We start from the raw sequence: 23,894 nt of genomic DNA on the forward strand, positions 1-23,894 counted from the left end.
GCAATGAGACAAAAATGTGTCCTCAGTTAATAAAAGGAGAAAGGGAAACTTTAATAAAATCTTCCGTTATCAGTTTGGATGCTAATCAGAAAAACTGAACTGACTTGGAAGTTAGACTAAAAATATTACATTACATAGAATCAAGGGACAAGAAGAAATTTGTTTTTCAAAATTTGTTTTGGCTTTTCATTTAAATCCTTTGCTTTGTAGGTAAGAGAAAAATAAAATAGAAAACTACTTGATAGGGTGAGATTCTATAAAGAGATGAAGCTTGGTGTCCTATGGACTAGAATTTTTTATGTAAAGAATGTGAATGTAATAAAAATTAAAGCTTGTAAGGAGGCCTAGAAAAAGAAGGCAGGCCTGGTTAAAGCTAGAACATTATTTGAAGTGCTTTAGAGACCCTCAGTTAAAAGGTACATGGGAATAAGAAAATGTAAAGGACATTAGGGAGAAGAAATAATTTAAGCAAGAGATACTTAGCGTGTTTCACAGAGCAGAGCCAAGAGATCAATTTTCAGTTTATGTGCAGCAGCAAGGAAGATGACTAGAGAGATGTTGGTTAGTACTAGGGCAATGTGCCGGTGACGGTTTGAAATTATTTTATACTAACCCATTCCTGTGGGTGTGGTGCCTTTTGACTGGACTACATCAGTGAGGCGTACTCAGGTTGGGTCTCTGCCCTTATAAGGAGCTTTATATAAATGGAGACAGAGGGACACAGAGAATGGAGGCCACCATTTTTGACCCTGCCCTGTGAGGACTCTAGGATCACTGGTGGCCAAAGCTTAAGCATGAAGCTCCCAAGAAGCTGGGCCCACAGAGCAGCTCAAGATTGAAGAGATGAGCCAAATGCCTGACAGCCCACAGCTGAACTCAAAAAAGCAGAGCAGCAAAGACGGGAAGCCCAGAAAGAGACAAGCCCTATGCCTAATTGGGAAGGAGTGAGCCAGAGGGGAAGGCAGGGACCTTAGGAGAGATTAGCCACCATCTTGCTTCCCCACCTGGCAGGACACCAAGATCACCAGTAGCTGATTGGGTGAGAAAGCCCTTCTGGTGGTACTTTGATTTGGACATTTCACGACCTCAGGACTGTAAGGTTTTACCCTAAATAAAATCCCCATTATAAAAACCAACCCACTTCTGGTACTTTTTATTGGCAGCCCTGTGGCAAACAATCACCATATACCTAACATCTCGAGTCCTTCCTTGGAGTGAAAAAGTCCATGCTTGTTCAGTTATTTTCTTGAACATTTATTTTATGGGAAAGTTTTTGTGCTTTTAAGTGTCCAGAAATCACAGACATTCACATAGATTATATGCATATACATTACACATTTTCCCCTTGACTAATTTTCATCTTTGTGGATTAAAATACTAAATTTTTATAAAGATCACTTACATATACTTTGGCTATGAATAAAGTTATGCTTAAATTTGCAATAAGAACATTACCAAAAGCATGAGCCTATTTTCAGTTTTCAAATTTATATATTAGTATCTTAAGAAATCATTTCTCTCCCTTATATTTTCAAAGTGCTTTAAAAATCACTATTATTTATTCTTCACATTTTTCAGAGGTAGGTCAAAATTATCCTCTTGTTACACATGAGGAAACAGGCACAGTGAGCATAGGTACTTGTTTTGGGTTACACAGAAAATCTGTGATAAAAGCAGGATTAAAATTCAGATTTGATGGTTAACATGGGGCATGCCATATATATGTGCAAATATATCAAGTTATAGAGCACTGCCTGCATAGCATTTTGTAGAAAATATGTTTTGATTATTTTGTGTGAATAATGGTTATTTCACTGATACCACTGATCAGGAAGAGAAAATGGGTCTCTACCAGTATCTAAACCAGTTCCCTCATTTAAGAATATTCAGATTAATCAAATGAATACCAAAATCCATTATTAGGACTAAAATTCAAGTCAGGTGACTCAGAATCACCATCTGATTTTTGCTTGTTTTTTTACCACTACATGCTGACTTAATAAAAGATAGAGTTGTGCTCAGGGATCAATTTAATATAAAAATATAAGACATCTGAATTATGTAAAACATAAAATATTGATAAAATAAATTTTATTGATATCTTCAGAGTTAGACTCAATAAACCAGAAAAATATGTGTAGAAAAAAATGGAGAGTATAATTTAATTCAATGTATATGACCTATTAACATTTAAGATTTGCATTTATATTTGCAAATAATTATTTCCTTATAGCTACATTTGTGCTTAGCAGAAGATCTGACTTTTAGATTAAAAGTAGAAAAATTCATAAAGCATGTTCTCATAACCACACTCTTTCCCTTGCTCTCCCCAACTCAGAGGGCTTTAAACTTGGGGATTGTAGACATGTGCTAGAATATACAGTCCCCTTTTTCCAAAAAAAAAATGTAGGCCCTTAAAAACAGTAACTCACCCAAACTCCTATGATAGTTTTTTATGCTTAAAAAAGAAACCACTTAATATCTGGCATATATGTTAATCTTCGCAGAGCAACAACTACTATAAGGATGTGGAATCAATGTGCATATAAGAAATATGCGTATATTCATGTGCAGGCCTCTGGGAAAAAAATCTAGGTAAGTAAACAGTCTTGACTCACCTTGTACAAGGCCCTGAAGAACAGAATAGCAGTGAGTCTTTAAAATCAGTTTTTCATATCCTCAGAAAATCCTACCACCACTAATGTAGAATGCTTTAGTAAACGAATATCCAGTGCAATGCTTATACCACTGAAACGATATAAAATCCACATCAGCTAAGTCACTAAATGACCCACCCACCTTCTTATATTATTTATATGAACTGGCAATCCTATTAGTAAGCAAGACATAAACACAAACTTGTAGAAGTTGTTTCCAAATGTAAAAACTCTTAATATTGATGAACTTCTTAGTTTTTCATTTGCTTTTCAAATTCAAATTAGAGGAAGCCTTTCTCATTAAAAGGCCTCATGCTTATATTTATTCAAAATTTTTATCATCAGTATTTAGGTATCTTGATTCTCCATGCTTCAAGACAAAAAAATCTTCAGTCTTAAGCCCGTATCTTTCTAGAGCTTCACTCAGTTTCACTGGAGGCTCTAAATAATACTGGCAAAGGGTAAAGAGAAAATGGAAAAAGATTAACATGTATTTGGGGGTTATTTCACATGAGAATTTAAAACAACAAATACCTACTTAAAATAATGTACTTTCTTCCAAATGAAACATCAGCAAATGAGTGAATCATATTTTCTAATACAGTTTGAGTTTAAGTTTGAGTTTGATTGTTAGGTCAGTAGAAATATCAGTACCTATCAATTCACCCAAATACAATGTATATCAAATTTGGTGCCATCTTAGATTGAACATCATTAGATTACATGAAATCTGATCACTATTTCACTACATGAAATTCCAGTCTAAATGGAATCAATGCCAAAGATATCAGAAACAAAGTTTCCAACATTTCTAAAGAATATAGAAATCTTATTATGAGTATATACATGTATAAACAAAAACTAGAGCAAATATTTTTACCTGAAGAAGATTTATCCTAAAAACATCTAGCCAAATTTAGATACTATATTCTACAGAAGAGGGACCTGGGAAATAGAGATATGACAAGTAGAATTTTTCTATTTCCCTTTATTTCCTCGCCTTTCATATCTCAGTGAAAAGGGAAGACAGCATAGTATTTCACAGTGCTTTCACCCACTTGGAGATTTTCCAAATTCAGACCATCTGAATATGGAATAGAATAGTTATTAATTTAGAAAGAGGTATAAAAGATTATTTAAATTTTGTTTATATGCAATCATTTTTCTTTTTATCTTAATTGTTACATTGTATAATAGCTACCTTTCCTTTAGTCAAAATATTTTTTCATGATTTCAATTGAAAAATCTGTGAAATGTGGAAGTATAAAGCAGGAATAAAAACCACAGTTTCTGATCTAATCGCTGGAAGGAAGTCTGCCTCTTCTCTTCAAAGAACAAGTATCTGTTGAGTACCTCCATTGTATGCCTCTGGGGAGCTTACATTTTTAATACAGAAATGGACAAGAAATGAATAAATCAGAAAATAGATAGTATCTATTGGTCAGTATGTTCTGGGGCAATAAATAAGGGGGGAAGTAAGTACAGGAAATGGAGGTTTTATTTTAAATGCAATAGTCTAGGAAGGCCTCCCTGAGAAGATGACAATTGAGCAAAGACCTCGTAGAGTAGATTGCACAGGACTGTAGGTCACTGTGAGGACTGACTTTGATCTTGAGTGCAATGGGAAGCTACCAGGGCATTCTGGTAGAAGAGTGCCATGATCTGATTCAAGGTGTAAAGACCAGTGCCTAGTAGTAAGAAGAGACTGTACAGGCAAGAGTGGTAGCAGTGAAAATGGTAAGAAGTGGTCAAAGTATGAATATAATATGAAGGTTGAGCTGACTGTGTTTGCAAAACAACTAAATGGGAGATATGAGAGAAAGAAAAGTCAAGGATAAACGCCAAGGCTTTGGCCCGAGTAACTGGAAGGATGAAATTGCCATTTATTGAGATGCTGAAGAAACAGGTTTGAGAGAAGATCAGGAAGCCTGGTTTCAGACTGAAGGTCTAGGTACTTGGACATCCAAGTAGAGATGTCAAGTCAGCAGCTGGATATACAAATGTGGATAACCGGGAGAAATCAGCTAGAGAGGTACAGTGGATAGATGGTATTTAATACTATAAGACTGGATGAGATATCCAAGGGAGTGACAAACTAGAGAAGAGAAACGATCCATGGACTGAGCCCTAAAGCACTCAGTATTGAGAGAGGGGAGATATAGAACTAGCAACAGTGACTAAGAAGGGATGGCCAGTGATTCCTTTGGTCTAAAATGCAAAAGTGTGGTAATAGTTACATGCCACACAGAGGCCTTTTTACCACCTTGCACACTTACAGTTTACAGCTGTTTAGAAGGTCAAGGATGCCTGTCAGCTGACCCCTGAATAAACTGGGTCTTAATTATATCTCAGTTACCTAGTACTCCTAGAAAGTAATGGTTATGCCTACTAATGGATTAGTTGATAACAGGAATCTACTTTCAGTCTTTAAAAAACTGCATGCAGAAAGGAGACTGCTAATATATTACTAATAAAATTTAACTTTAAATAATAGCCTAAGTTAAGAAATTTCCTTTGCTATTTTTTCTTTAAGAGATTTCAAAATTATGACATTCTTTCCCACTGAAAAAAACATTTTGTTAAAATAAATTCTCTCCCGCACTATGTTACCCAAGTCTTAGCCAAAAGTTACATACATAATCAGCCTATAGTAATAATTACTTTGCTAAGTGATAACTGTAGTGTGAAACATGATTTTGCGTGGATTAGCTGTAGATTTTTCATGTTCTTTTAGTCAGCAGGTCAGTAGTAGACCCTCTCGTTAATCTGCTCAGATTTAGGCATATTATTCTGAATTTCTTCGTAGAGGATGTCCCTGGATCCATCAAGGGTCAGGCAGCTGACCCAGACAACTCTGGACTTCCTAAAGCAAGCAAGATGCAATAATTCTTGACAGCTGAGGTCTCTGATCCTTTCCTCATCTTCCCCTCCTCAGGAAAGGGCACAAATGTCCACCTAATTACTCAAATTAAAAACCTAGGAGTCATCCTGATCCCTCTCTTTGCACATGTATAATAAACACTATTACTTCATTTAAGTCACTTATATAAACATACATGTGTGTATTTAAAAAGCATATGTAGGGAAGCAGATGTGGCTCAAGCAACTGGGCTCCCATCTGCCATATGGAAGGTCCCAGGTTCAGTTACTGGGGCCTCCTGGTGAAGGCAAACTGGCCCATAAGGTGAGCTAGCCCATGCGGAGAGCTGACACAACAAGATGACAACAAAAAAGACACAGAGGAAAGACGAAAAACACAATAAACCAGGGAGCTGAGGCTGCTCAAGTGATTGAGCACCTTTCTCCCACGTCAGAAGGTCCCAGGATCAGTTCTCAATGCCTCCGAAAGAGAAGACAAGAAGACAAGCAGACACAGAAGAACATGCGGCAAACGGACACAGAGCAGACAGCAAGCAAAAGTGGCAAGGGAGAGGGGAGGATAAATAAGTAAAATAAATCTTTAAGGAAAAAAAAACCTTTGTAAAAGTAAAGAACTTAACCTTGCCCCAAAGAGAGGGCCTTTGTCCTTTGGGATGTAATTGCATCCTTTGGGATGTAATTTCTTAGCCTTTGCAATGTCATGCCTGATAGCAGTATCTTTAAGAGCTGGGACTGGCCAGGCCAGGAAGTTTAACAATGTTATTTATGGTGGGGGCTTTGGGTTGTGTAATACAAGCTCATAACACCCGACCTTCAGAGGGGCTGGTCATAGGTCAGCCAAGCAGGAAGAATGTGATCAAGCCCCGATAAAGAATCCAGACACTAAGATTTAGAGGAGTTTCCCTGGTTGACAGAGGAATCTGCCCTGACTCCATGAGGAGAGGAAAAAAAGAGTTCCATGTTTAGACCTTTTCCTGGACTCTGCCCTCTGTGCTTCCTCCCTTGGCTGATTTTAACCTGTATCCTTTCCCTGTAACAAACAGCAACTGTGAGTACCGAATTCTGAGAGTCATTCTAGTAAATTACCTAACCTGAAGGTGGTTTGTTGTCAGAAGTGAGGGAGGTCTTATGTGGACTGTGTCCCCTCTAACAGTATAACTGGCTAACTCTATTTATAGAACAAGAAGTTGCCACCAAGTATAGAGTAGTATGACACTAGAAACCAGTTTTAAACCTCTCCTTACTCCAAATCTATACATGCGGACATATATTCATATTCTCGTTTTCTTTCTGGCTCCCTCCCTACCCCTATGGTCATTCATTTACTCATTCAATTCCCTCACCCAACAGTGTGACTAAGTGTTGCTGCATCATGGGATAGGAATTTTGACAGAAGGACGGAGCGGGCAAGCAATGTTTTAGATAATTTTAGAACAAATTGCTCATAGGCAGAAGGAAGACCAGAATGGGCAACAGAGGGAAAGTGCTTAAAACAGCGTGAAGACACTGAGCTCCTCAGAAGACGCTGTGGAATACAGATGAGTGCCACAGAAAGCAAAGTGGAGGAAGCGGAATTGGCCCAATGGCTAGGGCATCCGCCTACCACATGGGAGGTCCGCAGTTCAAACCCCGGGCCTCCTTGATCCATGTGGAGCTGGCCCACATGCAGTGCTGATGCGCACAGGGAGTGCCCTGCCACACAGGGGTGTCCCCCTATAGGGGAGCCCCACGCGCAAAGAGTGTGCCCCCTCTACGCAGGGGTGTCCCCTGCATAGGGGAGCCCCACGCGCAAGGAGTGCACCCCGTAAGGAGAGCTGCCCAGTGCAAAAGAAAGTGCAGCCTGCCCAAGAATGGCACCGCTCACACGGAGAGCTGACACAACAAGATGACACAACAAAAAGAGGCACAGATTCCCAGTGCCACTGATAAGGATAGAAGTGGTCACAGAAGAACATACAGCAAATGGACAGAGAGAGCAAACAACTGGGGCGGGGGGGAAGGGGAGAGAAATAAATAAAAAAATAAAAAAATTTTTAAAAAAAGAAAGCAAAGTAGGAGAAGGCAAATGCTCACCATCCATTTCTCAATTTTGCCCAGGGCAAAGAGAGAAAAGAGAGAAGGCTTTATGCTGTCCTTCTGCTTGATTCCAGAATCTTAGCTAGTAGCAGTTTTAGGGTTCATCTCCCTTTAATCTGTATTAGACTAGTAATATAACCAACATTTATCCCAATGCCTGACACAGCAGACACTGAATCAATGTTTACTGGATGAATAACATATTTCTGGCTTTACTTCTCCCACTGCCTCCATGCCACCTACCGCGCTGCTGAATTGACTCCTTACTATTCCCCAAGCTTGCTGCCTCCAAAACTATGCTCTGCCCTTTCCTCCTCTTGAAATGCCTTCTTCCTCACCTTCTTACAGACAAGTTGGTCCCTTCAGTCAGAAACAGATCCTAAATCTGAGACTACTTTATCGGCTTCATGCTTACGGCACTTACCCCTTTCAACAACACTATTTGAGTTATTAGGTACAAGTCATATCTTTGCTAGAACAAAAGCCTCCTTGAAAAGAAAGACATGAGTGGTTCAAATTTATCTATTTTCCATAGACCAGACATTCAGAATTTTGGTTTTATATATATAAACATATGCTTCATTAACTGTAGAAATAAGCAAAACAAATGGCATGCAATGAGGTTTTATCCCACTGTATCCAAATATTATTCTATTAATTAACATGGTTCTCACACTAATTCATGTGCTGACCTTGCCTGTTCTGAGGTTCTGACTCTATAGCCTGGCCTCTAAAAATGCAACTAGGGTCAGACACATAAAAACACAGTTATTTTTACCATGATCAAAACTCACCTCATTTGATAAGACAAAAGTTCCCCAGTGAATTGCCACAGATTTCTTTGTTTGAACATCAATGTGAATTCTTACAGCTTCTTCTGGGTCGACGTGCTGGTATTTCATAAACCACCTGATAAAAAACAGTGATTTATTAAGTCTCGTCTTTGAAATATACTCCGTATCATAATTACTGCTTTGTCTAATCAACCTTGAATTCTGACAGGAATAAATTACAGAATAAATTACAGTGGACAAATCGTTCTCCCTTTATTCACCTTTCTGCTAGAAAAAGCAAGCAAAAATCTTTCTTGTACAAAGTGCTACACTATATATAGTTTTCAAAACTCCCCTCTGAATATATTTTCATTTTACTGAGGACTTATTCCGACGATATGTCATACTCTTATTTATTTTTTTTAAAGATTTTTCTTTTTTATTTCTCTCCCCTCTCCGCCCACCCCCCCCCCCCAGTTGTCTGCTCTCTGTGTCCATTCACTGCATGTTCTTCTGTGACCACTTCTATCCTTATCAGCGGCACCGGGAATCTGTGTTTCTTTTTGTTGCATCATCCTGTTGTGACATCTCTCCATGTGTGCTGTGCCATTCTTGGGTAGGCTGCACTTCTTTCATGCTGGGCAGCTCTCCTTACGGGGTGCACTCCTTGCACGTGGGGCTCCCCTATGCACAGGACACCCCTGCGTGGCACAGCACTCCTTGTGCTCATCAGCACTGTGCATAGGCTAGCTCCACATGGGTCAAGGAGGCTCAGGGTTTGAACCAGGGACCTCCCATGTTGTAGGCAGACACCCTATCCATTGGGCCAAGTCCGCTGCCCTCTTATTTTTTAGAGTAGACATTTTGCAATCCTGGATATGAATCAAAGAAAACTAATAATGGGTAAAGAACTCAAGCCAAAACTTCAAATGCAAAAGAACTTGAAACATTTTTTTTCAAATTGCTAAAGTAAACAAAAATTAAGGTATAATATTTACTAAAATCAGGAGCAAAAAAACCAATTACTATTCAAGGCATCTTATTTAGACATCAGAAAACTTAACAGTGAGGTATTTGGTTTGGCAAGAACAGAAGGAACATGAGGGGGAATAATGGGTAATGTGACTATATACCAATTTTAGAAACACTGAAAGACTGCCTAGTGCCTTGGAAAGAGCAAGAGCTCAGAAACCTGGGTGTGAAACCCACTCTACCAGCACCTGGGAAGTCTTTGGAAAGTTCCTTCAAGTTCTCTGAGCTTCCATTTCCTTGTCTGTGATACAGAAATTATACCCACCTCATAAGATTATTGCAAGGATGAAACAAGACAGTGTATGAAAGCACTGAGTATAGTACAAATTTCATAAAATTCTCTCAAATGACTAAGTAAAGAGTTAATAAAACCAACACTTTCAGGAGAAAGTATTATATTTTGGATACAAAGGAAAAAATGCACTGTCTGTAAATAGATGCTTTGCTTTCCAAGCCATCACTTTAGAGGAGGAAAACAGCACTGTCTTCACATTATTTCTATGCCTAGCCTGTGACTGCTGACTAATGCTGCCATTAAGACTACTGGTTATGGACTCAGAATAGGTGCGTCTGCATTTTGTAGAATGCATTATGGAAAAGTTCCTCCATCTGCAGCAGCTAGAGGGTTGTTATTTATTGTTAGGAGGAGCTGGGCCTTATGGGAGTTTGAAAACAAAGCTGCTTTGTTCTCAACAGTTAGATCAGAGGAGCACTGTTCCGCCACATCTCCTGACACTTGGAATTCAGAGCAAGTTGAAGATGGTTTTTAATATTTCTCTCTACCTTTTTGTTGTTGTTGTTTTGTTTTATTCTGTTTTTTATTTTATTTTATTTTTAAAGAAGCTCTAGATTCCACAAATGATACATTGAAAAATATAGAGATATACCATATATCCCACACCCTCATCTTCCCCATTTTTTGTTTTTTTAATCCTGTTGGAAATCAAAGGGACATATATATTCCTTTCTACCCTCTTGTCTATCTGAAATAAATTTTTAAAATTTTACTCTAGGGTGAAAAAATTAAAATAAGAACTTTGGATAGAGTATCTGGCGACAGGAGATCCCAAAGGATATTACCCAAGCTTATTATTCAAAGTTGTTTTGTGTTTCATCATGCTTCATTTACAGAGTACTCCAAAGTTTTATTGAATGGATAATCTTATTTCTAGAACTGTTAGTACTGACCACAATTTCACTGTCTTAGAGCAAATAATGTCCTTCTCATCCCCCTTCCATTTTAGTAAGAAAATAGTTGCAAAGCAAACAGGAAGAGGGAATTATAGGAGTAAATTTGAGTGGCTCGGCTGTACAAGTTATATCGATTTTTTTATTTAAGTGAAATTCTATAAACTGCTAGATAGGATAATTTGCTTTCATAATTGTAAATGAGATATTCTAATATATTAACATACACTAAGTAAAGAACAATATCATATAAAGTTGATTTGAAACTGCTTAAAAAATATAGATTGATGCTTTGAGGTTCCATTAGAATTTTAATTATTTAAGAGGAAAAGTGAAATTCAAGCACTAGTATTGATTTATAATCATTTTAATAATTATCAAGACTCAAGGAAATAAGAAAAAATAAAAGTACCTAGCGCCCCCCCAAATAAGACAACTAAAATAAAATAAAAGGGAAAAGCATTGATAAAAATAGGGAAGAAATGGTTTTGGCAAACTTAAAAAGTTAACATTTAAATAGGTATAACAAAACAAATAGAAACAAAAAATCAGATTGATTCAATTCATCTATGTATTTACTGCTCGTAGGATTGTTATGTTTGTAGGACTGTCCAAATAAAATACATTTATTTGTCTATATCTATGCCTGAACTTTGGAATAAATTAAAATTATTTTCCCTATCTCTTACTTTATTTTTTTACCTGTACAGACAAACCAAAATTGACTGTAATCTAAATTAATTCACTGAAATTGCCTCAACTTTTTCCTAAGGAGACAGTATTCAGGAAAGCACAGACAATGGATGGGTCTCTTCCTAGGTCTCGAATGATAGTGTGAACTTTAGATAAGGTATCGGTGCAATCCAGTCATGGAATGAAAAGTAGTTATATAAAGAAAGTATCCTCAATGGGAAAGGAAGAACAAGAGTTAGATTTGATTACTGACTGATTATACTTTAACTTCAGTCAGAAGTATATGTGGACTTTTGGCTAGGTATGATAATTCTTTAAACCTTACTCCTTTTCTCTTGGTAATATCCTATCTGAATTATTATTTGACTGATATGGCTGTAATTAAATTATTTCATGATAAAAAAATTTAATTGAGGTTGACCTACCAATAACCCCCAACCAATGCACAACAAGGTCCACAATTAAAATCACAAATCATAAATACTTTACTTTTAAATTCAGTTAACTCATTATGTAGCAGGAATGCTTTCTTTTGGGACAACTTTTGGAAGTCTACATACCTGGGTTCATAAGCGCCAATGGGAATAGCTGCAAGGTCAAAAGGTCCAAATCTTTTACCTATCTCTTGGAAAGCAGGGCAATAACCAGTATCTCCTGCAAAAAAGAATCTATTCCAAGGCCCCAGGACAGACCAGCTGCCCCACAGTACCTTATTATCATCCATTAGAGTCCTCTTACACCAGTGCTGGGAAGGTGTAAAGACAAAGGTGACCTTATCATGTCTGGGGACACAATTCTCCTCCCACCAGTCCAGTTCAATCACATTCTCACAGCCACATTTTTGCATCCAGTCAAGGAGACCCAAAGGCACAAACCATCTCAATTCATTACCAAATCGCTCATTCAGAGCAATGACAGAATTGTAGTCCAGGTGGTCATAGTGGTTGTGACTGATAAGGACCGCATCTATTGGGGGGAGCTCACTTATTGTGCATGGAGGTCCACGAAAGCGCTTTGGACCCACGTACTGCGATGGTGAAGCACGGTGGCTAAAAATGGGATCCGTGAGAAATATGAGCTCATCCATTTCCACCATTACTGTTGCATGTCCCAGCCATGTGACTCTTAAGCCAGCTTCCTTCACTCCAGCTTCTTCAGGGTTACTGATAAAATACGGTTTAAGCACTGGGAGTTCTTTATCAAGTTCCTGCGTGTAAAAATAAAGACAAGAAGCAGTTAGGAAAAAAATGATACTTCATCACAACATATTTTTACTTAAAATTATAGAAAGAAGGGCTATTTTGGGGGAACTAAAGTCATTCAGTATATTTATATTTGCTTTTCTCTTGAAAATGTATATTTAACTTCTTTCTGTATCTGCCTTGATAATCATGGTACTATAATAATGTAAGTTATTCTTAGTCCCAAATGCAATTGGCAAAGAGAAAACTAAATTTTAAACTTTGAGTACAGCTAAATTTATTAAACTTTTTAAAGTCCCTCTTCTGTGGTGCCTAAGGTCAACTGGCCTAGATGCAGTTATTTTGCTATTGCCATTCACTCAACTAGTATATTTGCTGCTGAAAACTACTTTAAAAGCAGGTCAGTCACTGGAAATTGTAAGGAAAGCTCATGACCATTTACTTGTAGGTCCTGGATCTCAGATATGATCTTGACTTTCTGAGTGCATATAACTGAAAGCAAAGCACTGCAATGATTCCTGAGCAAATCACAGCTATAGACAGTTGTCCTCATTCCTTACCCTTAAGATTTTCTACAACTGATCACAACCAAAGAGAAACAGTGTCCCTGCCTATGAGAAGCTGGTCACTTTTGGGGGGAAATAGATATAAAATAATAACTACAACAAAACATGACATTAGTCCTATGGTTAGTCTACATTTCATCCTTGTATCAAGCCAAACCAACAAAAAGCTGCTTTAGGATCACAGTCCTGGCCTTTTACTAAATGCTTTTATTGGGGAACAGGTATAGCTCAGTTGGTTGAGTGCCTGTTTCCCACGTACTAGGTCCTGGGTTCAATCTCTGGTGTCTCCAAAAATAACAACAACAACAAAACAACTGTTACCGAATTGTGCTTTGGCATTATCCTATACAGTTACCTCGAGGTTCTTAAAAGAAGCCATCCTGTGAAACTTACCATACAAGTCCTTTAGGGCTGTTGTTGAAGACTTGGTAACCACAACCACCCACCCCCACTTTCTCACTCACCCCAGAAACATTATTTTTAATTCTCAGTAACAGAAAAATCTCTTCTTACCTGGACAACTTTATTCATTTGACTGTCACTGGAGAGACTCTAACTTGTGCTTCCCTTTTGTTTTGCCTTGGAAGTTGAGAGAAAAGCTGAGGCCACCTCCAGCAATGTACAGGGCAATATGGCGTGCTTTTCTGTAACTTTACTCTTGGCTTTATTTTTCTACTCTAATATTTCATTTGCTCTTCTATGCTCATCCATTTGTTTTTATACTGCTATTTGTATTTTTATAATTTGTCACAGATTGATTATGGAAAAGGTATAATACATAAAAGTAAGTAAAGTAAGTAAATAAAATATAAGATGTACTACAGTCTAATAAAAGGGAATAAAAAACCCTTGCCAAAGGCATCACAAACACAGGAACTTGTGAGTTCATGCAGAATGATGAGAAATCCATGATTCAGAGAATAGGGCATTTCAGGTGGAAAAACTGCCTGAGCAAAGACAGAGAGCTATCCAGTATGGTGTTTTAGGGTAAAAGGCAGAGACTATAAAAGATCAGAACACAGTAAGAGCCTTGAATGCCATACTGAACCCAGAGACAATGGGAAACAACTAGTATTTACTGAAAGAAAAAAAAAAAAAAAAAGGACATGACGCAATTTATGTTTAGAAAAAAACAATTCTAAAACACATAAATGATGCCCTCAAGGTTGTTTGGGTATCAACAGTCACCATGAATATGGAAAAAGGAAAAAGAAGGCAGATAGCAAGTTGCTGTAAAGGAAAACTGAGAGGTCACTGGGATAGTCTGCATGGGGAAAAGACCAGGACAAGGAAGACAAAGAGCAAACAGGGTAGAGGAGGAGGTATTAGTTAGCCAAACGGGTGCTGATGCAAAGTAACAAAAATCTATTGGCTTTTATGAATAGTATTTATTTGGGGTAAAAGTTTACAGTTTTTTATCCTTGTATCAACTGAAAGGTCCAACTCAAGATTACTTCCCTCACCCAAGTCTGTTGCCACATGAAGCAAGATGGTGGGCAACCTCTGCCAATCTCTCCTTCCTTCTTCTTCTTAAGGCTCCATGGGCCTAGCTTCTTCCCATCTCAGCTGTAGGCTGGCATAGGGCTTGTCTCTCTTCCTATGGCTGTAGCTGTTTGAGCCTTCTCCTTTCTGTTATATGGCAGAATTGAAATGACTTAAGGTCTCTCTTCTTCCACATCTTCTTCCTCTATGTGCTTTCTTGAGCAAGTGCCCATTTCTATTAGCCCCCCAAGGGGACAGGGACTTAACCTGCGTTACACCCTACTGACATGGTGGAATGAAAGCCCTAATCTTAATATAATTTAATCAAAGACTTCTCAGCTCAACCTAATACAATCAAAGGGTATCACACTCAGAAGAACAGACCAGTTTACAACCAAATCCTTATCTTTTCTTGGAATTCATAAATAATATCAAACTGCTACAGATGACAAATAGTCTCTCTAAGCCTTAGTTTTCTTATCTGGAAAATGGCGATAAGAGTAGCTACACTTCACTGCTGTGAGGACTGATTTAGTAGGGACTAGCACAGTACTCTGTAAGAATTGTCAAAGAAAGCCTCCAATCCTGCCAACAAATCAGGCACCAACCCTACTGATCTCTTGCACCTTTACCCTTGTCTCCTTTCTCATTGCCACTAATCTAGTTAAGACCCTAAGTAATATGCAGACTTTCCAAACACTGCCCAACTGTCTTCCCATCAACTTAATCCATACACGAGACCCACTTCAAAAATAGTCTACTTAAGGTATAACTCTATTCTGCTGAAAAATCTTCACCGGCTCACTAATGCCTAACCAAACACATTTCAACTCCTTAGCCCAGTAGGAAGCCTGTCCATGACTGCCCAATCCATGTTTCCAGCCATGTTTCACTTTACTCCTTTACACATGTTCTGTAGAGACTACTTTCTGTTTCTAGACTAAGCTTGAGAACTCTGTGCTGGTCCTACCATTTCTCAGATTAATATGTCTTCCACATCTCTGCCTTTTGAGAACTTAATCAAATTTTACTGACTCTTTGTGTGGCCATCCCTGAGTCTCTATGGATGGAAGGACTCACTCCCACCTCTAAACTTCCAGACCACTTTGTTCTCACATCTTCTACAGATATTCTGCCCTATACTCTGATTATATTTATACCGGACTTATCCCAAGTCTTATTCAAGATGATATCATTCACGGTATCTGGTTCAGTGACCAAAACATAGCATGAATTCAATAAAATCTGTTGGATGAATGAAGTTAATTTTTTAAGATCTCAAAAATTGGTTTACTGAACAATAAAAACTGCCATATGGTGTACTTAGGAAGAATTATGGAAGAAAGAGAAAAGGAACATAAATTGGGTATGTACCACATGTAGGCATTGTACTATTGTGTAACAATAATAATGATGATGAATTATCTGATGTATCAAATACTTTAGTATAATATAGCACAAAATAAAACAACTAACAAAAGCTATCATTTTGGAGTACTTACTATGTGCTAGGTAGGCACAGTCCTTACCTCTTCATAAGAATTCCTGCCCCTCCCCAGATGGCTCCTTCATCTGTTTGCTCATTGTTTGTGCTCATTGTTGCTTGTTGTCCCTGCCCACAGTCTGCTCATTGTTTTTGCTTATTGTGTCCTCGGTGCTCTTTGCTTGTTGTCTGTTCATTGTCTGCCTGCTTTTTCTTTAGGAAGCACCTGGAACTGAACCTGGGGCCTAACATGTGGGAGGCAGGTACCCAACTGCTTGAGCTACATCCTTACCTAACTCGTTTTGCTTTTGTTTGTTGTTTTTTCCTCGTCTGCTCATTCTCTATTTGTTGACCCTGCTTGATGTCTGCTGTCTGCTTGTTGTCTGCCTGCCTTTTTTTTAGGAGATACCAGGAACTGAACCCAGGACTTCCCATGTGTGATGTGGGCGCCCACTGCTTGAGCCAGATCTGCTCCCAAGAATTTTTAAATTGAACCATGAAGTTGGAAATTATCTCAGTTCTACAGGTGAGAAAATAAAGAATTAGAGAGGTAACAGCACTCACACAAGATCGCACAGCTAGCCACCATTTACATTGCCTTCAATCACTATACTTACTCCCAAATATATCTCATTTAATACACTTCTTTTTAAGTAACAAGTAGGAAGAGTAATGGGGAGATGGATTATAAAGGAGCATGAGGAAACTTGGGGAATGATGGATATGTTCATTATTTTGATTATGGTGATGGTTTCATGGGTATATACATATATCTTAACTCACCAAATTGTACCTTTAGACATGTCCAGTTTATATTATTTTAAAACTTAAAAAAAAAAAATGTTTAAGTAGTAACATGCTTAAATAGTGCATCAAAATATCTATAACAAAATTCCCTGAAAACTGTTGCATGTTTTTTGCTCTAAATTAAAAGTCATCTGAAGTTTAATATTTGACATTCATAATTGCTGAGTGGAGAAGTGGGTGGGATAAAACTTAAAACCTCAATAGGGCAACCTTGGAAAGCCTCAGCTTATTCTCCAAACAAATTATTAACAAATAAAGTGTTAAAAGAAGCTAGTTACACATGATGCTTTTTCATACTTTATAACAAATGTTTCACAACAATGCAAGGTATTGTTGGTGGGAGATGTATGGGAGCCTTGTATGATGATATGTATTTCTGTTTTGTAAATTCACAAATTTGACTATACACTTATTGTTTATGTATGTTCATGTATGAATGATATACTTCAATAAGATTTTATTTTTAAAAAATCAAAAAAGGGAAGCTGACTGGCTCAATTGATAAGAGTGTCTACCATATAGGAGGTCCAGGGTTCGAACACAGGGCATCCTGACCCATGTGGTGAGCTGGCCCATGCACAGTGCTGATGCATGTAAGGAGTGCCATGCCACACAGGGATGTCTGTCCCCCACATAGGGGAGCCCCATGCGCAGGGAGTGTGCCCTGTATTGAGTCTCCCCGCATGAAAAAGCAGAGCCTCCCCAGAGTGGCGCCGCACACATGGAGAGCTGACGGTGCAAGATGACCAACAAAAAGAGACATATATTCCCAGTGCCGCTGAGAATGCAAGAGGACACAGAAGAACACACAGCAAATGGACACAGAGAGCAGATAACGGGGGGTGGGGGGGGGAAGGGGAGAGAAATAAATAAATCTTTTTTAAAAAATCAGAAAAAGTAGTCACAAATCACATATTGTATGATTCCATTTATAAGAAATGTCCAGAATAGACAAAAAAATTTTCTATAGAAAAAAACAGAGACACAAAGCAGATGTGTGGCTGCCAGAGACTGGGTGGGAGGAATGAGGGGACTGGGGCAGGGGGTTGGGGTAACTAAGGAATATAGGCTTTCTTTTGGGGTAATGAAAGTGTATTAAATTAGATTGTAGAGACAGTTGCACAACCCTGTGAATATTAAAAACATTGAATTTTACACTTTAAATGGGTCCATTGTATGGTATGTGAATTATATCTCAATAAAGGTCTTTTTTTTTAAAGTGCTGAAAAGGGATATGAATTAAGTAGTCAAACTTTTTCTTCATGTTCCTTTCTTCATGCTATATTGTTTTTACAACCATAAGAAAAGAGCAACAATTATTTTAAACTCTATTACTACTGACCCATAAAATTTAAAGAACTGGGGTCTAGAATTGAGACCCTAAAAAGAAATTTTCATTTTTCACTTTCTGTCCTAATTACCAGAGCATGAAAAGTGTTTAGGATGTAAAATAAAAATCTTATTTATCTGAGCAAACCAAGTATTCACTTGGCATTTTTCTTGGCTAGGTCAAGATTTTCTTGTCTCGTCTTCCTTTTAAAAGCTGCAAAAAGGGAAAATCCCAAGGTCCATAATTAACTAGTACACCAGTTAATGTTTATCTATCTTGGGAAAAGGAAAAAATCCTAACATTCATTGAAACACTTTCTTTGCCAGCTCTTTGAAATATATTTTGTCATCTAACACTATGAGAAGACAGTACCACCACTTTCAGATATACAGACCAAGGTCATACAAGTAAGTGTCCAATCTGGAGTGGAATCTACATCTTCCTGACTCTAAAAATCTTGCTTTTTCAGTAACCTGTAACATTTTCCATGATATAAGTAATAATAACGTACATTAAAAACAAGCCAAGAAAACCATGTTCTTGTTACTATACATATTATTTTAAGGGTATGTGTGTATATATTGGTGAGATGGAAGAAGGGAAGGAGTCAACTCAAATTAATTCACTTAAATCATGCTTTTTTAAAATCATTTTTAAAGGCCTTCCAGGACGATGGTGGACTAGAAAGACATGGGACTCTTTTCTCCCAGAAAAAGAGTCAGAGGACAGGCAGAAACAGCCTAGAAACATATTTCTAGGGTTTAGGACACCACCCAAAAGAGAGAGGAACAAAGGAAAAGAATCACGATGGTAAGACTATGAGTTAAAAGCAGCAGCTGCACCTGCCAGCATCGTCCCCCACCCTACAGACACTTTTCAATGTCAGGCCTTGGTGGCCAGTGGCTACAAACAAAGAAGGCCCTAGGGATTCACTCCCCAGGAGGGCAGAGGAAGCCTAAGGCTGACTCAGCTTTTAACCCACAGATTGGTCTGCTGTGTCCCACGAGCCCTTCCAGAACAGGTAGGGCTACACCATTATTTGCCTTGGGAGTCAGCAAGGGACTAATAAAGAGACCTGACCCTTTTAATCTCCCTCTCTACTAAGCATGCAGAGGGGAGTGGAATTATTTCCTAGCCAGGAAAAGGGAGGGAACTGCCAGCAAAGGTTGGAGAACTGCCTCTGAGATAGTTCGTATTACAAGGCTCTTAGCCTCCAGGCAGGATTCTCTATCACAATGATCCAGTCCACCTAACAGCAAACACACTCCCACCAGGCTTTGAACTGAGAGGGCTGCCAAAGAGATCCATCTGCTGGCGAACCAGGGAAGAGCAAGTAAGGAAGTGAGAAGTAAGAGGTTTTTTCCAGCCTTTCCAGCCCTCCTCCCCAAGGCCCTTGGAAGCAGGTCTGCAATCCATTACTGGGGCTAGGGCCCAAATTTAACAAACTAACAGGGACAATCCTAAATACCCAGGACAGGCTGAACCAAGAATCAAAGAGCAGCAGTAACACACAGCTTCTGACCGCTAAATCCCTAGAAAAGAGAAAGAAATTGAGTATCTGAGAAAACTCACCATCATAATAAGATGCCTAGACATCAGTAAAAAATTACAAGCCATACTAAGAAAATAGAAGAAATGGCCAAAGCAAAAAAACACATCAAAGAACCAGAAGAAACACAGGATTTGAGACAACTAATCAAAGAGATGCACACAAATTTCCAAAATCAAATAAATGAGTGAAAAGACAATATGGCTAAAGAGATAAAGGACATCAAGAAGACACTGAACAAGTGCACAGAATTTGAAAACTTGAATAGAAAAGTAACAAAGCACACGGGAATGAGAGACACAATGAGTGAGATCAAAAAACACAAAAAAGTACACAACAGCAGACTCAAAATGATATATGAAAGCACAAGTGACACAGAAGACAGAACAACTGAAACTGGAGAAAAGAATGGAAAAAATTGAGGAGGGGCTCAGGAAGTTCAGTGATAACACGAAACGCAGTAACATATATGTCATGGGAGTTCCAGAAGAAGAGAATGAAAGGGGGCAGAAACAGAAAGAGTATTTGAGAAAACAGTGGCTGAAAATTTCCCAACTCTCAAGAAAGAAATGAACTTATATGTCCAAGAAGCACAGATTGATCAGAATAAATGTAAATAGGCCTACTCCAAGACACATAGTACTCAGAATGTCAAAGATAACGAGAAAATTCTGAAAGAAGCAAGGAAGAAGCAAACTATCACATACAAGGGATATGACTTAGGATTTCCCATCAGAAACCATGAAGGCAAGAAGACAGTGGTGTGATACAATTAGGATACTGAAAAAGAAATATTGCCAGCTAAGAATTGTATTCAGCAAAATTGCCTTCAAATATGAAGGTGAATTTAAAATATTCATAAACAGGAGCAGATGTTCTCACATGGGAAGTCCTGGGTTCAGTCCCCAGTGCCTCCTGAAAAAAAACAACAAACTCAGGAAAGCCGATGTGGCTCAGTGGTTGAGTGCTGGCTTCTCACATACGAGGACCCAGGTTCAATCCATGTCCCCTGGGTACCAAAACAAAAGAAATAGAAAGAAAGAAAGAAAAAAAATATATATATATATATATTCGGAAACTAAGAGAGGTCCTAAAAAAGAATTCACCACCTTTGCAGAAATATTAAAGGGAGCCTTACAACCTAAAAGAAAAAATCAGGAGACACGCTTGGAAGAGAGTATAGAAGACAAAAAATAGCAGAAAAGATAGCCAAAAGAGTAAAAAGGCAGACGAAAATAAGATATGACATATAAAAACCAAAGAATAAAATGGTGGAAGTAAATAGAACTGAGAGCAGTGACATGAACAGTTATCTGCACACCAATGTTCATAGCAGTGTTATTCATGGTTGCCAAAAGATGGAAGCAACCCAGATGTCATCAACCAGTGAATGGATAAACAAACTGTGTTGTACATACACGATGGAATATTATGCAACTCTAAGAAGAAATGAATTTGTAAAGCATATGACAACAGAGATAAACCTGGAGGACATTTTGTTGAGTGGAGCAAGCCAGACACAAAAGGACAAACACTATATGATTGCCCTACTATGAACTAAATATACTGTGTAATCTCATGGAGTTAATAACTTGAATATGGGCCACCAGAAAGTAGAATGAAGTTAGAGAATGGAAAGCTGAGGGTTAAGTTATGCAGAATTGGTAAAAAGGATGTGTTAATCTTTGGAAATAAATAGAAAAGGTGAAAGCACAACAAAGTGTTTGTAACTAGCAGTTCTATGGATATGACTGCGGCTTAAAGGGGAAGTCTAAGGTCATGTAAATTACTAAAAGGAAAGCTAAAAAAATATAACAGGATTGTATGGCATACAAAAACCACATATGAAATATGAATATGGGTAAAATTGCACACATAAAACTGTATGACAGTGGCTTAAAGGGGAAGTCTAAGGTCATGTAAATTACTAAAAGGAAAGCTAAAAAAATATAACAGGATTGTATGGCATAGAAAAACCACATATGAAATATGAATATGGGTAAAATTGCACACATAAAACTGTATGACAGTGGCTTAAAGGGGAAGTCTAAGGTCATGTAAATTACTAAAAGGAAAGCTAAAAAAATATAACAGGATTGTATGGCATACAAAAACCACATATGAAATATGAATATGGGTAAAATTGCACACATAAAACTGTATGACAGTGGCTTAAAGGGGAAGTCTAAGGTCATGTAAATTACTAAAAGGAAAGCTAAAAAAATATAACAGGATTGTATGGCATAGAAAAACCACATATGAAATATGAATATGGGTAAAATTGCACACATAAAACTGTTTTTCTTTGAAACTAAACTAATATATGTTAATACTTCAAGATTGCTACAAAAAATTACAATAAGTTAAAGAAACCAGACACAAAGTATTACATATTGTATAATTCCATTTATATAAAATGTAAATATAAATTAATTTATAAAGATGAAATTAGACTAGTGGTTATATAAGGCAGGGGAAGGACAGAGGGATTAAGAGGTGACTGCTAAGAGTGTGGAGTTCTTCTTTTTGGAGTAAGGAAACTGTTCTAAAATGTTTTGTGGTATTGAATGCACAACATTATGATTACACAAAAAGCCATTGATTATACACTTTGGATAGATCATATGGTATGTGAATATATTTCAATAAACTGCTTAAAAAAGAATAAATAAATGTGCAAGGATAGCCAAAATAGGCAGCTTATGTGGCATGGAAAGCACAGAGAGATTGAGAGTTAAGAATTTTATTATTATTATAGTATTATTAAAATAATGAAAATGCTCTAATAATGATTAAAGTGATGAATGCACAACTATGTGATTATACCATATACTATTGATTGTGCACTTTGGATGAATTGTATGCTTTATTAATATGTCTCAAAATTGATTTGTTTAAAAAATCATTTTTAAAAAAGACATGATTAATTCCTTTCTTCCAACTAAAGGTACATATTTACTCTCTTAGAAAACTTTAATACCTATATTTCATAGGTTTAGTTTTTTCAAATAGAAAATAACTTTTTTTCTTTTTCACTTTTTTTCTTTTGAAATAATTTCAAACTTGCAAGACAGATGCAAAAATAATACAAACTTTGGGGGAAAAGGTAAAAACAAATGAGTTTAAATGGCTAAGAGGCTTCAAAGTGAGTCGGGAGGTCATTCCAGAGGTTACACTTATGCACGTTCAGTAGGTTCCTCATTGACTGCCAAAGTAGATACTGAGGGCTCTGGAGACATCCAGACATTATAGTCAAGACAGATAACTCAGGAGTTAGGTGCCTTGTCAGTGGACCCTACTTTTGAATTTATGCTCCCCAGTGTGACAGAGGTGGACTCAGTTGTGGTTTCCCTACACATGGCTCTTCTGTCCTATGTGACCCTATAATTAGTACTAGAGGTGGTAGGTGTACATCCAAGAGACTTAAATCTTTGTGCTGTCCATGTGCCATTTGGGCCCTGAATCTCAACAGAGTTGCAACACCTACTCTCCAGTTCATTGGTCTCACCCAGGACAACTAACAAGGAGGTGATGTTGGACAATCACCATACCAAAGAACCGAGAGAGTCTACAACTGCAAGCAAGATAGTCCCATCTATCGGCCCTATGGGATTGAAGCGCCCTCCCGATTACAGGTGGAGTGGACATCACCATACCAGTATCCTCAGGATTGGGGAACAAACTACGGACTAAAGTTGACTTACTGGTACTCTACTATAGACTTATTGTGATTGTAGCAATGGAAGAAATTATATCATTGACGTGGAGGCAGTGGCCCTAGAGGTTCTGAGGGCAAGGGGAGGGAAAAACAGGTGTAATATGGAGGCATTTTTGGAACTTGGGAATTGTCCTGAATGACACTGCAATGACAGACATAGGCCATTATAATATCTTGCTATAACCTACAAAATTGGGTGGGAGAGAGTGTAAACTACAATGTAAACTGTAATCCATGCTTAGTGGCAATGCTCCAAAATGTGTTCATCAATTGCAATCAATGTATCACACTAATGAGGGATGTTGTTAATGTGGGAAAGTGTGGGAAATGTGGGGAACGGGGCATGTGGGAACCCTCTATATTTCTTATGTAATTTAAGTATCTTTAAAAAAGAAAAAAAAAGTAGAAAAAGGATAGGCAAAACAAAAATACAAACTTCATTTTCACATTTACTTTAA

At 37.8% G+C, this 23,894-nt stretch overlaps 1 protein-coding gene across 16 annotated transcripts in view; it reads right to left on the reverse strand.

Moving 5' to 3' along the window:
* NAPEPLD (N-acyl phosphatidylethanolamine phospholipase D) overlaps positions 1-23,894 on the reverse strand; it is an 86,050-nt gene that overhangs the window by 21,640 nt on the left and 40,516 nt on the right. For 7 of the 16 annotated variants that reach the window (XM_058297989.2, XM_058297986.2, XM_004478991.4 and 4 more), the window contains 3 exons: positions 11,860-12,506; positions 8,408-8,522; positions 1,242-3,108 (listed from right to left, as the gene is read on the reverse strand). In XM_058297989.2, coding sequence (XP_058153972.1) covers positions 2,980-3,108; positions 8,408-8,522; positions 11,860-12,506 — 891 coding nt within the window. In that variant the 3' untranslated portion in view covers positions 1,242-2,979. Of the gene's footprint in view, positions 1-1,241; positions 3,109-8,407; positions 8,523-11,859; positions 12,507-23,894 lie in introns of those variants that run through there. The other 9 variants (XM_058297983.1, XM_058297982.2, XM_058297975.1 and 6 more) reach the window with 3 other exon arrangements.

Source organism: Dasypus novemcinctus, chromosome 5, assembly GCF_030445035.2.
Source record: "Dasypus novemcinctus isolate mDasNov1 chromosome 5, mDasNov1.1.hap2, whole genome shotgun sequence".
In the NCBI taxonomy this organism is placed as follows: Eukaryota; Metazoa; Chordata; class Mammalia; order Cingulata; family Dasypodidae; genus Dasypus; species Dasypus novemcinctus.